This window comes from Schistocerca gregaria, chromosome 2, assembly GCF_023897955.1.
Source record: "Schistocerca gregaria isolate iqSchGreg1 chromosome 2, iqSchGreg1.2, whole genome shotgun sequence".
Lineage (NCBI taxonomy): Eukaryota > Metazoa > Arthropoda > Insecta > Orthoptera > Acrididae > Schistocerca > Schistocerca gregaria.
In genome coordinates, this window is record NC_064921.1 from 208,449,908 (window position 1) to 208,463,443 (window position 13,536).

Genomic DNA, 13,536 nt, shown 5'->3' on the forward strand with positions numbered 1-13,536 from the left:
TTGATATCGCTTCATCCTGAATTTTAATTCCATTCTTGAACCTTTCTTCCGGCCGGTGTGGCCGTGCGGTTCTAGGCGCTTCAGTCTGGACCGCGTGACCGCTACGGTCGCAGGTTCGAATCCTTCTTGGGGCATGGATGTGTGTGATGTCCTTCTGTTAGTTAGGTTTAAGTAGTTCTAAGTTCTAGGGGACTGATGACCTTAGATGTTAAGTCCCATAGTGCTCAGAGCCATTTTGGACCTTTCTTTTATTTCCTTTATTATTTTTTCAATGTATATATTGAACAGTAGGTTGCCTTTCGTTCTAAGACAGGTATCTACACCTACATCTACATCTACATCTACGTACATACGCCGCTTGCCAGATACGGTGCATGGTTGAGGGAACCCTCTACCTTAACTGTCGTTTCCTTCCTGTTCCATTCGCGGAGGTAGTGGAGGAAAAACGATCGACTATATGCCTTCGCATGAGTCCAAATTTCTTGTATCTTCGTGGTCCTTGAGTGAAACGTGTGATGGCTGCAGTAGGATCGTTTTGCATCAAACTTCAAATGCTGGTTTTCTAATTTTTCTCAGTAGTGTTCCTCGAAAAGAACGTCACCTTACCTCCAGGGATCCCATCCCCGTAACACTTGCGTCCTGTTCGAACCTATCGGTAACAAATATAGCAGGCCACGTCTGAACTACTTCTGTGTCTTCCTTTAATTCGACCTGGCGCGGTTCCCAAAACCTTGAAGAAAACTCAAGAATATGTAGCACTAACGTCCTATGTGCGGTCTCCTTTACAATTGAACCACACTTTTCTAAAATTTTCCCAATGAATCGAAGTCGACCACTCGCCTTCGCTACCACAGTCCACACATACTCGTTCCATTTCATATCACTCTGCAATGTTAAGCCAAATATTTAAAAAAATTGGCTATGCCGAGCAGGACAGTATTAATGCTGTATCCGAACATTACGGGTTTGTTATTCCTATTCATCCACAATGACTTACATTTTTCTACAATTAGAGACAGCTGGGATTAATCATCCCAACTAGAAATTTTGTCTACATCATCTTGCATCATCCTACAGTCACTTCGAAACACAGCATCAGTAGCAAACAACCGCTGATTGCTGGGCATCCTGTCTGCCAGATCATTTAAGCATGCAGAAAATTATAGCGGTACTATCGCACCTCCCTTAGGGCACTCCTGATGATAAGGTTGTCTCTGATGAACACTCGCCGTCAAGAACAACATAATGGGTTCTATTACTTAATAAGTATTTTTACCACTCACATATCTGGATACATATGCCGTATGCTCGTGTCTACATTAACAGGCTGCAGTACGGTTCCGTGCCAAATGCTTTTCAGAAATCTAGGAATATGGAATATGCCTATCTACATCTACGTCTACATCCATACTCCGTAAGTCATCTGACGGCGTGTGGCGGAGGGTACCTTGAGAACCTCTATCGGTTCTCCCTTCTATTCCAGTCTGGTATTGTTCTTGGGAAGAAAGATTGTCGGTATGCCTCTGTGTGGGCTATAATCTCTCTGATTTTACCCTCATGGTCTCTTCGCGAGATATACGTAGGAGGGACCTGACGGGATAACAATTCATTTCTACACAGAGTACTCGAAAGAACTTGCCCCCCTTCTAACAGCCGTGTACCGCAAGTCTCTAGAGGAACGGAAGGTTCCAAATGATTGGAAAAGAGCACAGGTAGTCCCAGTCTTCAAGAAGGGTCGTCGAGCAGATGCGCAAAACTATAGACCTATATCTCTGACGTCGATCTGTTGTAGAATTTTAGAACATGTTTTTTGCTCGAGTATCATGTCGTTTTTGGAAACCCAAAATCTACTCTGTAGGAATCAACATGGATTACGGAAACAGCGATCGTGTGAGACCCAACTCGCTTTATTTGTTCATGAGACCCAGAAAATATTAGATACAGGCTCCCAGGTAGATGCTATTTTTCTTGACTTCCGGAAGACGTTCGATACAGTTCCGCACTGTCGGCTGATAAACAAAGTAAGAGCCTACGAAATATCAGAACAGCTGTGTGGCTGGATTGAAGAGTTTTTAGCAAACAGAACACAGTATGTTGTTATCAACGGAGAGACGTCTACAGATGTTAAAGTAACCTCTGGCGTGCCACAGGGGAGTGTTATGGGACCATTGCTTTTCACAATATATATAAATGACCTAGTAGATAGTGTCAGAAATTCCATGCGGCTTTTCGCGGATGATGCTGTAGTATACAGAGAAGTTGCGTAATTAGAAAATTGTAGCGAAATGCAAGAAGATCTGCAGCGGATAGGCACTTGGAGCAGGGAGTGGAAACTGACCCTTAACATAGACAAATGTAATGTATTGCGAATACATAGAAAGAAGGATCCTTTATTGTATGATTATATGATACGGGAATAAACACTGGTAGCAGTTAATTCTGTAAAATATCTGGGAGTATGCGTGCGGAACGATTTGAAGTGGAATGATCATATAAAATTAATTGTTGGTAAGGCGGGTACCAGGTTAAGATTCATTGGGAGAGTGCTTAGAAAATGTAGTCCATCAACAAAGGTGGTGGCTTACAAAACACTCTTGCGACCTATACTTGAGTATTGCTCATCAGTGTGGGATCCGTACCAGATCGGGTTGACGGAGGAGATAGAGAAGATCCAAAGAAGAGCGGCGCGTTTCGTCACAGGGTTATTTGGTAACCATGATAGCGTTACGGAGATGTTTAGCAAACTCAAGTGGCAGACTCTGCAAGAGAGGCACTCTGCATCGCGGTGTAGCTTGCTCGCCAGGCTTCGAGAGGGTGCGTTTCTGGATGAGGTATCGAATATATTGCTTCCCCCTACTTGTACCTCCCGAGGAGATCACGAATGTAAAATAAGAGAGATTCGACCGCGCACGGGGGCTTTCAGACAGTCGTTCTTCCCGCGAACCATTCGCGACTGGAACAGAAAAGGAAGGTAATGACAGTGGCATGTAAAGTGCCCTCCGCCACACACCGTTGGGTGGCTTGCGGAGTATAAATGTAGATGTAGATGTAGGGAGCAATATACTGCTTGACTCCTCCGTGAAGGTAAGTTCCCGAAACTTCAACAAAAGCCCGTACCGGGCTACTGAGCGTCTCTCTTGCAGAGTCTTTCACTTGGGGACCGATGACCGTACCAGTCTGGTCCCTTTAATCCCACAAACCAACCAACCAATCTTCCATTCCGTTTTAAATCACCCCTAATGCCTAATCCCAGATAATTTATGGAATTAACTGCTTCGAGTTGCTGACCTGATATATTGTAGCTACATGATAAAGGATCTTTCTTTCTATGTATTCGCAGCACATTACACTTGTCTACACTGAGATTCAGTTGCATTCCCTGGCCCATGCGTCAATTCGTTGCAGATCCTCCTGCATTTCAGTACAATTTTCCATTGTTACATCCTCTCGATATACTACAGCATCATCCGCAAAAAGCCTCAGTGAACTTCCGATGTTATCCACAAGGTCATTTATACATATTGTGAATAGCAACGGTCCTACGACACTGCCCTGCGGCTCACCTGAAATCACTCTTACTTCGGAAGACTTCTCTCCATTGAGAATGACATGCTGCATGCTGTTTTTGGACCAATAGCGCGAGCTGGGTTTCACACGATCGTCTTTTTCGAAACCCATGCTAATTCCTAGAGTAGATTTCTAGTCTCCTAAAAGTCACTATACTTGAACATAATACGTGTTCCAAAATTCTACAACTGATCGACGTTAGAGATAAAGGTCTATAGTTCTGCACATATGTTCGACGTCCCTTCTTGAAAATGCCCTTCATCCATAGAGCGCAGTATATTATGTGAGAAAAGATCAAGCCTAATTTCACAGGTCCTGTGCTTTCTAAACTGTCTCAGCCAGGAAAGCTTTCTTTATGCCAAATTACGTCGAGTAGCTTAAACAGAGTTACTGCTTCTATGCAGCGCCGCAGCCAGCAGCTGCAAGTTGCAAACAGTCCAGCTCCCAGAAGCAGAAGAATTTATGAAGTCCCTCCTCATCTGAAAAGAAATCACTGTAGCCCGTCTCTGTGGTTTCTCTGTACTGACTGTGGTCTGGATCTCGGTTCTTCTTCTTAGTGACCCTATTCCGTTTCTGCGCAGAGTTGGCCTGCTATTCCAGATTTGACATGGTTAGAGATAATGGGGAACCGGAAGAAGAAATGAAGAGGCCAGGGCAGAGCCACCGCAGTCGGCATGCCCAGAGATCAGCTGACGATGTGGACGTATCCTACACAGCGGACATGGTCATTACCAGACATCAAGAAGCAGCAGCCACCACTAGCGAACTGACAGAAACTATGGGATGACACGGCACGTACACCACGCAGCGTCGTAGATGCCACTGCGATAAACGCAGCCACAATACGTGCACCGAAGAATGCCTAGGTTCCTCATATACAGGGGATCAACCATGAGCAGATTTTTTTTACCAACGTGGTGACCAAACCAAAAGTTCTACTGTCACCTCCATAAACATGTTAGTTATCTAGTAAGTGGATCACAGGATGCTGGGCTGTGATGTTACCCGTGCTTGGTAAAACTACACATTAACGCGGTCCATCAGGTGATAGATAATGGGAGAAACGCGAGTGAGGGTAGCGATTTGAAGAGCAGAGGGAGAAAAGTGCCATGGCTCGTGCCGTGGGAAAAAAAATCTCTGTGACAGTGGGATGGGTAGTAAGAGCAGTATTGGCTTACTAGCTGCGATAGTTCATGCAAGATTAGGTTTGTTAGTAGTTGTATCATGCATCATTACCGGGGCAAGCGAAGGCGATGTATCCCTGTTGCTGCAGCCGTTACATTCCTGGAACAATCAAGATCGTTATAGAGTAGTGGAAGATCGGCCATAAATCATCTCACTTTGTGGGGGATGTGTGGAGCTTGTCTGCATGCAGTGTATGGTACGGCTTCCCTGCGTGGTGCCAGTTATTCGGCAGGGTATTCCAGCTGGATATCCAGTAATGGCGTCTGATTAACAGGGGCTCGCCTGTACCGTTATGTTTGCGTATTCTTGGCAATAGATGTTAGGGCCTTACAAGTATGTCTTTTGGTCCTTTATGTTTCCATCTACGGTTGTGGTCGTAGTTCCCCAGATTCAGAATAAACGGGTTCTGCTAATGTCTGGAGTTTCTGTATAGTCTTGTGGTGAGTTTGTGGATAACCTCCGTGAGAGTCTCAAGTCTGTATTACCGGTGAAGGTCCGCGATGCGTGTGTATCGTGCAGCATTGCTTATGATTTTGAGTACTTTGTTTTGTATGAACTGAGGACGGCGCAGGCGTGTAGACGCAGCGTATCCCCAGACAGGAGCTGCGTACGTCATCAGGGGTCGGACAAGTGTCATGTACGTGGACCTCGACACCCTTCTGTTCAGTGTGCTACTCCTGTTGAGCATAGGGTATAGCTGTTTGAGCCTCGCGATAGCTCGGTTGGTCATGTGTTGTATGTGGTCCCCCCAGAGTAATTTCCGGTCCAGCCAGACACCGAGGTATTTGACTTTCTCGCGGAAACGTATTGGGCGTGCATGTAGAGTTATTGGTCTGCAGTATCGGTGTTTGCGCAGTTGCTTCGGTCTTCTAGTAAACAGAACGGCTTCGCACTTGTCGACGTTTACTCTAACACGCCCTTTCTCCAACCAAGGCTCAGCCACTCTGAGTGCAGTCTGTAGGCGAAACGTAATGTTTGATGGTTTCCAATCTTGCGCCAGGATGGCTGTGTCATCCGCGTAGATTGCCATCGTTGTGTTGTGTGTGGTTGGGGGATAGTTTATGTAGAGGTTAAACAGTAGGGGTCCTAGGATTCTTCCATGGGGTACTTCCACGTGTATACCGTGTAGTGTTGATTGTTTTCCCTGCACGTCAGTGTTGAAGCTCCTGTCTGTAAGGTATGAGTGTATTACACACACCAGCCCGTCGGGGAATCCCACGTAGCTGAGTTTGCGAATGAGGCCGTTGTGCCATAGACGGTCGAAAGCCTTTTCGATGTCCAGGAACACCGCCCCTGTAGCCTTGTTTATGTTGAAGCCATATGTTATACACTCCTGGAAATGGAAAAAAGAACACATTGACACCGGTGTGTCAGACCCACCATACTTGCTCCGGACACTGCGAGAGGGCTGTACAAGCAATGATCACACGCACGGCACAGCGGACACACCAGGAACTACGATGTTTTGCCGTCGAATGGCGCTAGCTGCGCAGCATTTGTGCACCGCCGCCGTCAGTGTCAGCCAGTTTGCCGTGGCATACGGAGCTCCATCGCAGTCTTTAACACTGGTAGCTTGCCGCGACAGCGTGGACGTGAACCGTATGAGCAGTTGACGGACTTTGAGCGAGGGCGTATAGTGGGCATGCGGGAGCTCGGGTGGACGTACGGCCGAATTGCTCAACACGTGGGGCATGAGGTCTCCACAGTACATCGATGTTGTCGCCAGTGGTCGGCGGAAAGTGCACGTGCCCGTCGACCTGGGACCGGACCACAGCGACGCACGGATGCACGCCAAGACCGTAGGATCCTACGCAGTGCCGTAGGGGACCGCACCGCCACTTCCCAGCAAATTAGGGACACTGTTGCTCCTGGAGTATCGGCGAGGACCATTCGCAACCGTCTCCATGAAGCTGGGCTACGGTCCCGCACACCGTTAGGCCGTTTTCAGCTCACGCCCCAACATCGTGCAGCCCGCCTCCAATGGTGTCGCGACAGGCGTGATTGGAGGGACGAATGGAGACGTGTCGTCTTCAGCGATGAGAGTCGCTTCTGCCTTGGTGCCAATGATGGTCGTATGCGTGTTTGGCGCCGTGCAGGTGAGCGCAACAATCAGGACTGCATACGACCGAGGCACACAGGGCCAACACCCGGCATCATGGTGTGGGGAGCGATCTCCTACACTGGCCGTACACCTCTGGTGATCGTCGAGGGGACATTGAATAGTGCATGGTACATCCAAACCATCATCGAACCCATCGTTCTACCATTCCTAGACCGGCAAGGGAACTTGCTGTTCCAACAGGACAATGCACGTCCGCATGTATCCCGTGCCACCCAACGTGCTCTAGAAGGTGTAAGTCAACTACCCTGGCCAGCAAGATCTCCGTATCTGTCCCCCATTGAGCATGTTTGGGACTGGATGAAGCGTCGTCTCACGCGGTCTGCACGTCCAGCACGAACGCTGGTCCAACTGAGGCGCCAGGTGGAAATGGCATGGCAAGCCGTACCACAGGACTACATCCAGCATCTCTACGATAGTCTCCATGGGAGAATAGCAGCCTGCATTGCTGCGAAAGGTGGATATACACTGTACTAGTGTCGACATTGTGCATGCTCTGTTGCCTGTGTCTATGTGCCTGTGGTTCTGTCAGTGTGATCATGTGATGTATCTGACCCCAGGAATGTGTCAATAAAGTTTCCCCTTCCTGGGACAATTAATTCACGGTGTTCTTATTTCAATTTCCAGGAGTGTATGTTCAACGACCACGTGCAGAACTGAAGACCACCATCATAGCGGCCTCACAAAGGGCCTTCAGCGCAAGGGCAGAAGGTGACAGCGGAGGTGTACACATTCCACTTTTAAATCGCCTGTGCTCGCCTGTTAGCTAGTCAGGCAAGCTGCCCCACGTTTTCAGCCGAACGGGCAGGTTGCTTTATTCCCGTCCAAGCCAAGCTATGCCAAACCCTAGATGGATAAAGGAATCTTGCTTGCTTGCTCGTTTTCCCGCCGTGCTACGCTACGTTAGAGTTCATTCTGTGCGCTTTCACTGTAGTCTTTTGAGTAGTGCTTGGACGTTTTTTACCCTAGTACCGAATAACATGGCCCAATATACTATATATATTCATGCTGGTTCATTGTAGCCCAGAAAACAGTGGATTACATTTGTCTCTTTTTTTGTTTTCGGCGTTTTTCTCACTTATTCATATCCTGCGATATGAACGGTTTCCTTTGCGACTTCATCCTCTTTCAACTACCACTGGCTATTCTCAATTCTAACCATCAACGAGCCACCTCTAATACACATTTTCGACCGTAATGAGAACCATATCTAAAAGTCAAGATTCTTTGCAATTAAGAACCTGAAGATGTCTATTATACTGCAACGGCAACTAAGTAAGGTTTCGGAAGTCTACTTTCTGTAGACTTAGTATTTTTCAGCCAAATATAAAACCAGTGATGCCAATATTAATAACTTTTCCCAGGATGTGTATTGTGGTTTCGCCGAATTCACTCTAAGTGGTCAAAATAAATCATTCTACAGTCCCAAAATGCATTTTAGCAAACAAGAAACTAAAATGTACATGTCTGAAAGAAGAAGCTTTCTTTCATAGTAAGCTTTCTCCGCACTACGTTGCATATCACCAGAATGTGGATTTTAATATCCACTGTATCATATGTTATTCCTATTTCTCTCTGTCACTTCCACTCTGACGTAACGCCAGCACGGCACACGACAATTTGTGGCGTTCCGCATCAAACCAGTCTAAAGGCTGATGATTTAAAGAAAGGCCAGCACACGTGGCTGACTTTGTCAAAACTCCACTCTCCATTGCTGGTGGCGGACAGTGGGAGGTGAAACACTGACAATACCAGAATACCAGTCACTCGCGCTGGCGTAACGCCGGAAACATCGTCAAACGAACGTCGACCGAAGAATCCAAGATAGAAGCCAACAGGCAGTTTGTCGAGAAGTGGCCAGAGAAGCCTTAACACTTTCGTATTAAAATCATCATCAGCTGACATTAGGACCAAAGCGCCAGTCTTCTGTTTCCACATTGTATATTGCAACTTCCCGTTTGCTAGCGAAGTAAATCTGAGTCACCATCCACTTATCATGAGTGAGGTATTTTTCTTAGAAAAAGGATTAGATGTTAGCATTATGCAATGGATATCTCTGAGAGGACTGAAATTTTTTGGAAAACATAAGAATAAAGAGGTAAGCTGCTATTATCGACGTAAATCGGTGAGAACGTTATCTTTTCTAACACGAAAGACGGTCTACATTACAGGCTCACGTGTATTTTGCCATTCTCGCTAGAGTAAGTTCAGAATTTCAACAGCGTAACGAACCAAAGAAACTGCTCTGTAACAAGCATCATGAAGTTGATGTTTATTCTATTGAATACGCTCACCAAAAGCCAAGTTAATCCTGTGTTGTTTGCTTGTATGTTTCAGGAAAGCGAACATTTACAGTCGCTGCAGCATGTATGCCGATCCGGAGGAGAATCCTCATAATATCGGGTCTTCCATAGAGGAAAACATTACAGGTATTCAGCATGATGAAGTGCATGTAGTTAAAGAGAGAGTTATGTGATAAACGTAACGGCACATTTACGTGCATTAGGAACACTGTCCTAATTATATTGTGTGTCAACAATAGAGAGCATAACTTTCTACCTTATTCCGAAGATATAAAGAGAAGAAGAGGAAAAGATTACTGAAAACTGTAACAATGATGAAGGTAGTAGAATATGTGTAGCGTACATTTTCGTCCCCACCTCGTATTCCTTCTGAATAACACGACCTTCCATGGAGTCATTACTCACTGACCTCACTAACCTAGCAAACCATCCTCTGGCTGTTTTGATGTTTCCACATCTCAAAGGCTGTACCTCCAAAACTCCGTCAGACAAGGGCTACCAAACTACTTAACTTTCTAGGCCCTCTCACTACTTCAATTGCTAATCAGGAATGGCTACAGAACAAATGTTGGATTTAGAGGCATATACCGTATCACTAGGGGAAGCAGAGGGCGCCTAGAGGAAAATTAAAGAGGCATTGGAAAAAAAGAGAAGCAGCTGTATGAGTATCAACAGATGAGTTGGAAAGCCAGTCCTAAACAAAGAAGACAAAGCGGAAAGGTGGAAAGAATATACAGAGGGTTTATAAAAGGGAGGTGAAAATGAAGGAAATATTATAGAAAGGAAAGAAGACGTAGATGAAGATAAGATATGATACAGCGAAAGAAATTTTCTATAGCAGTGAAAGACTGGAGTAGACGACATTCCGTCAGAACTACTGATAATGTTGGGGGAGCAGTCTACGACAGAGCTCTTTCATCTGGTGTGCAAGATGTGTGAGACAGGCATAATATCCTCAGACTTCAAGGAGAATACTGTATTCCAGTTCCATAGAAAGCAGGTGCTGACTGGTGTGAGTGCTACCGGATTACCAGTTTAATAAGTCATGGTTGCAAAATACTACCATGAATTCTTCATGGAAGACTGGAGAAGCTGGTAGAAGCCAACCTCTGGGAAGATTAGGGTGGATTTCGGAGAAATGTAGGTAAAAGCGATGCTGCAGTGACCCTACGAATTATCTTTCAGGATAGGTTAGGGAAAGACAAACCTACGTTTACAACATTTGTAGAATTAGAGAAAGCTTTTTACAGCGTTGACTGGAGTACAGTCTTTGAAATTCTGATGATAGCAGAGGTAAAATACAGGGACCGAAAGGCTATTTAGAATTTGCTCAGTAACTATACGGCAGTTGTAAGAGTCAAGGGACATGAAAGGAAATAATTGGTTGAGAAGGGAATGAGAAACGGTTGTCGCCTATTTCCGACGTTATTGAATCTGTACAGCGAGCAAGCAGTAGAGGAGAGAAAAGAAAATTTTGGAGTAGAAATTAAAGATTATGGAGAAAAAATAAAGACTCTGAAGTTTTCCGATACATTGTAATTCGTTCAGAGACAGCAAAGAACTTGGAAGGGCAGCTGAAAGGAATGGACAGTGTCTTGAAAAGAGGATATAAGCTAAACATAAACAAAATCAAAAGAAGAGTAATGAAATGTTGTCGAATTAAATCCCGCGATACTGAGGGAATTAGATTAGCAAAAGAGAAACTTTTAAGTAGTAGATGAGTTTCGTTATTTGGCCGGCAAAATAACTGATGATGGTCGAAGTAGAGGGGCTAAAAAATGTATGCCTGCAATAGCAAGAAAAGCATGTCTGAAGAAGAGAAATTTATTAACATCGAATATGGACTTGAGTGATAGGAAGTCTTTCCTGAAGGTATTTATATGGATTTTAGCCATGTGAGTAAGTCAACGTGGACAATAAACAGTTTAGACAAGAAGGCAATAGAGGCTTCTGAAATGTAGTGCTGCAGAAGAAAGCTGAAAATTAGGTTAATGAGTAAGTACTGAATAGAACTGGGGAGATACATTCTGTGATCTCAAGGGATCACCACTTTAGTACTGGTAGGAAGCGTGTGTGTGTGTGTGGGGGGGGGGGGGGGAGACCAAGAGATGAATACAGTAAGCAGATTCAGAAGGATATAGGTTACAGTAGTTATTCGGAGATGAAGAGGTTTGCACGGGATAGAGTAGTTTCGAGAGATACATCAAAAAGGCTTCCGACTGAATACAACAGCAACAACAATGACAACAACTGACTACTTCAGTCTCGAAGATATGCGGGTCACTTGTTGGATCGGAGAAATACACGGAGATTATCAGCAAACGAGCTGAGCTACAATGGAACGTGTAACAATACTACAGGGAACTAAAAGACTAAATGTGTGCTTTGTATTGGATTTTGACTGAAACGGTGAACGATTCAAGTTCGCTCCCTACCAGAGGGAGCAGTTTGAGTACCCTACACATCTATCCGAGAAAGCTATTTTTTGGGTGCAGCTGATATTGAGAATTATGAACAGCATATCACTTGCAGACGGATTTATTCAGTCGTGTGACCCCGTTACATTAACCAAGTTTTGTTATTCAGGTTTTTTTAAGCCGAGTAATCGAATTATCCTTATCTCGTTATATTACTCAGGTAATCACTATAGGAAGAGCTGAGGTCAGTACTGCATTATTTAAATTAGCAGAGGAGATATGTTGTAATGTAACATATATTTAGGAACCATACATGAAATAAGCTAAAATTCCAGACGGACCTCGCTGTTCGATGATAATACGAGGGCGTTCTGGAAAGTGATGCCTCCGATTTTTTTATAAGAAACCTACTACAGTTTTTTAAATGAAACAAACGTTATTAACATTCTACATCTTTATTCTTAGTGTCTACATTTTTATTTCTCAACATAACACGCCCGGCGACGAACACCTTTCTCCCAATGAGAGACTGGTTTGTTGATATTGTCTCTGCTCAACGTTCCACTTCGTTGAAGAAGCCACAACCTCACCTCTTCTCGCATCGCTTTATCACTATCAAAATGAAGTCCTAGAAGGTGTTCTTTAAGTTATGGAAACAAGGTGAAAATGAGGTGGGGAAAAGTCGAGGCTGTATAATGGATGACCGGTGACAGTGAACCCAAGGTGTCGGATTGTTGCACGTGCCCGTGCGCTCGTGTCTGGTCTGCACTGTGATGCTGAAGGCGTGGGTGCTTCATGTGTGGGCGAACTCTTCGAATTCGAATCTCGATTATAGCACTCTGTTTATCACGCATGGACATAGCTACGTTGCACACCGCTATGTCAGACGCTAGAATTCGGAGCCCTCGAGCGGCAGAGAGCTGCAAGTATGTAGACAAAAACAATAAACATGTAGAATGTTAATAATGTTTATTTTATTTAAAATGCTTTAATGGTATCCAAATAAAAAATTTCGAAGTAATTTTTTTTGAGCACGCTCTCGTAGTAGTAGATGATCCAAATGCAATGACATTTATAATTGTGTTTGCTAAGTTTGGTCAGGTTTATGGATAACATGTGCCTCATTTATAATCAACTGGTATGTGTACAGAAATAAAGACAACGAAACCTTACGTTCAGTTTAGTGAAGGAATAGGGGACTATTTTGATCCTAAGGATGGATCTGTTTTGGTAGTAGACCGAAGGCGGTGTGTAATTACGATGGAAGTAAGCGCACACTCTAACCTGTGGTGTAGTGGCATTACAAATGCCACGGATTCTGACCTAATGGACTCAGATAGCGAATGCAGTCTGCCAGTAAGCATGTCCAAATTTCAGAATAGAGTAGGATTTAAGTTTAGTGAAGAATGAAGTACTTTCTGGTATTGTAAAATGGTTGTTGGATGAAGGACTATTACAATCCATCACTTATGATCTGTTCGGCGGTGTAAACACAGGGATGTACGTTTCAACGTTACAACATTAAGAGGGCAGATTGTTCACTACTGAAAAGCAAGTTTAAGCTGGTAGAAATACAGGCAGATGACATGACAGCAGATAAAAGAACCGACGGTTGCGTGGAGCACAAGGTCGATAAAGTGTGCCATCATCAGTGCAATTACCAAAGCTACACGAATAGGTTCGTTTAGAGACCTTCGTTGTTTACAGTACAAGGGAGAGGTCATTAAAACCAGAGATTATTGGTGGAAAAACAACATTTGCAATGAAATGGCCCTAACACTCTGGGGTGTACCTTGCCAGATAATGATAAGTGAAGTAATGGAGCCCTACAATGTTGTTAACTCTGTAAAGGGATAATGGAGAAATGACCGAAGACTGACAACAGTCTGCTGATATGCTGCTGCAAGTATTTTTACCGAACGGCAATGTAGAGGACGAAGATAAT

The 13,536-nt window shown here is 44.5% G+C and overlaps 1 protein-coding gene across 1 annotated transcript in view; it reads left to right on the forward strand.

The window, feature by feature from the left end:
* LOC126336703 (solute carrier family 22 member 7-like) overlaps window positions 1-13,536 on the forward strand; it is a 186,641-nt gene that overhangs the window by 92,126 nt on the left and 80,979 nt on the right. The window contains exon 4 of the mRNA XM_050000664.1: window positions 9,209-9,300. Within this exon, the coding sequence (XP_049856621.1) occupies window positions 9,209-9,300 (92 nt within the window). The remainder of the gene's footprint in view (window positions 1-9,208; window positions 9,301-13,536) is intronic.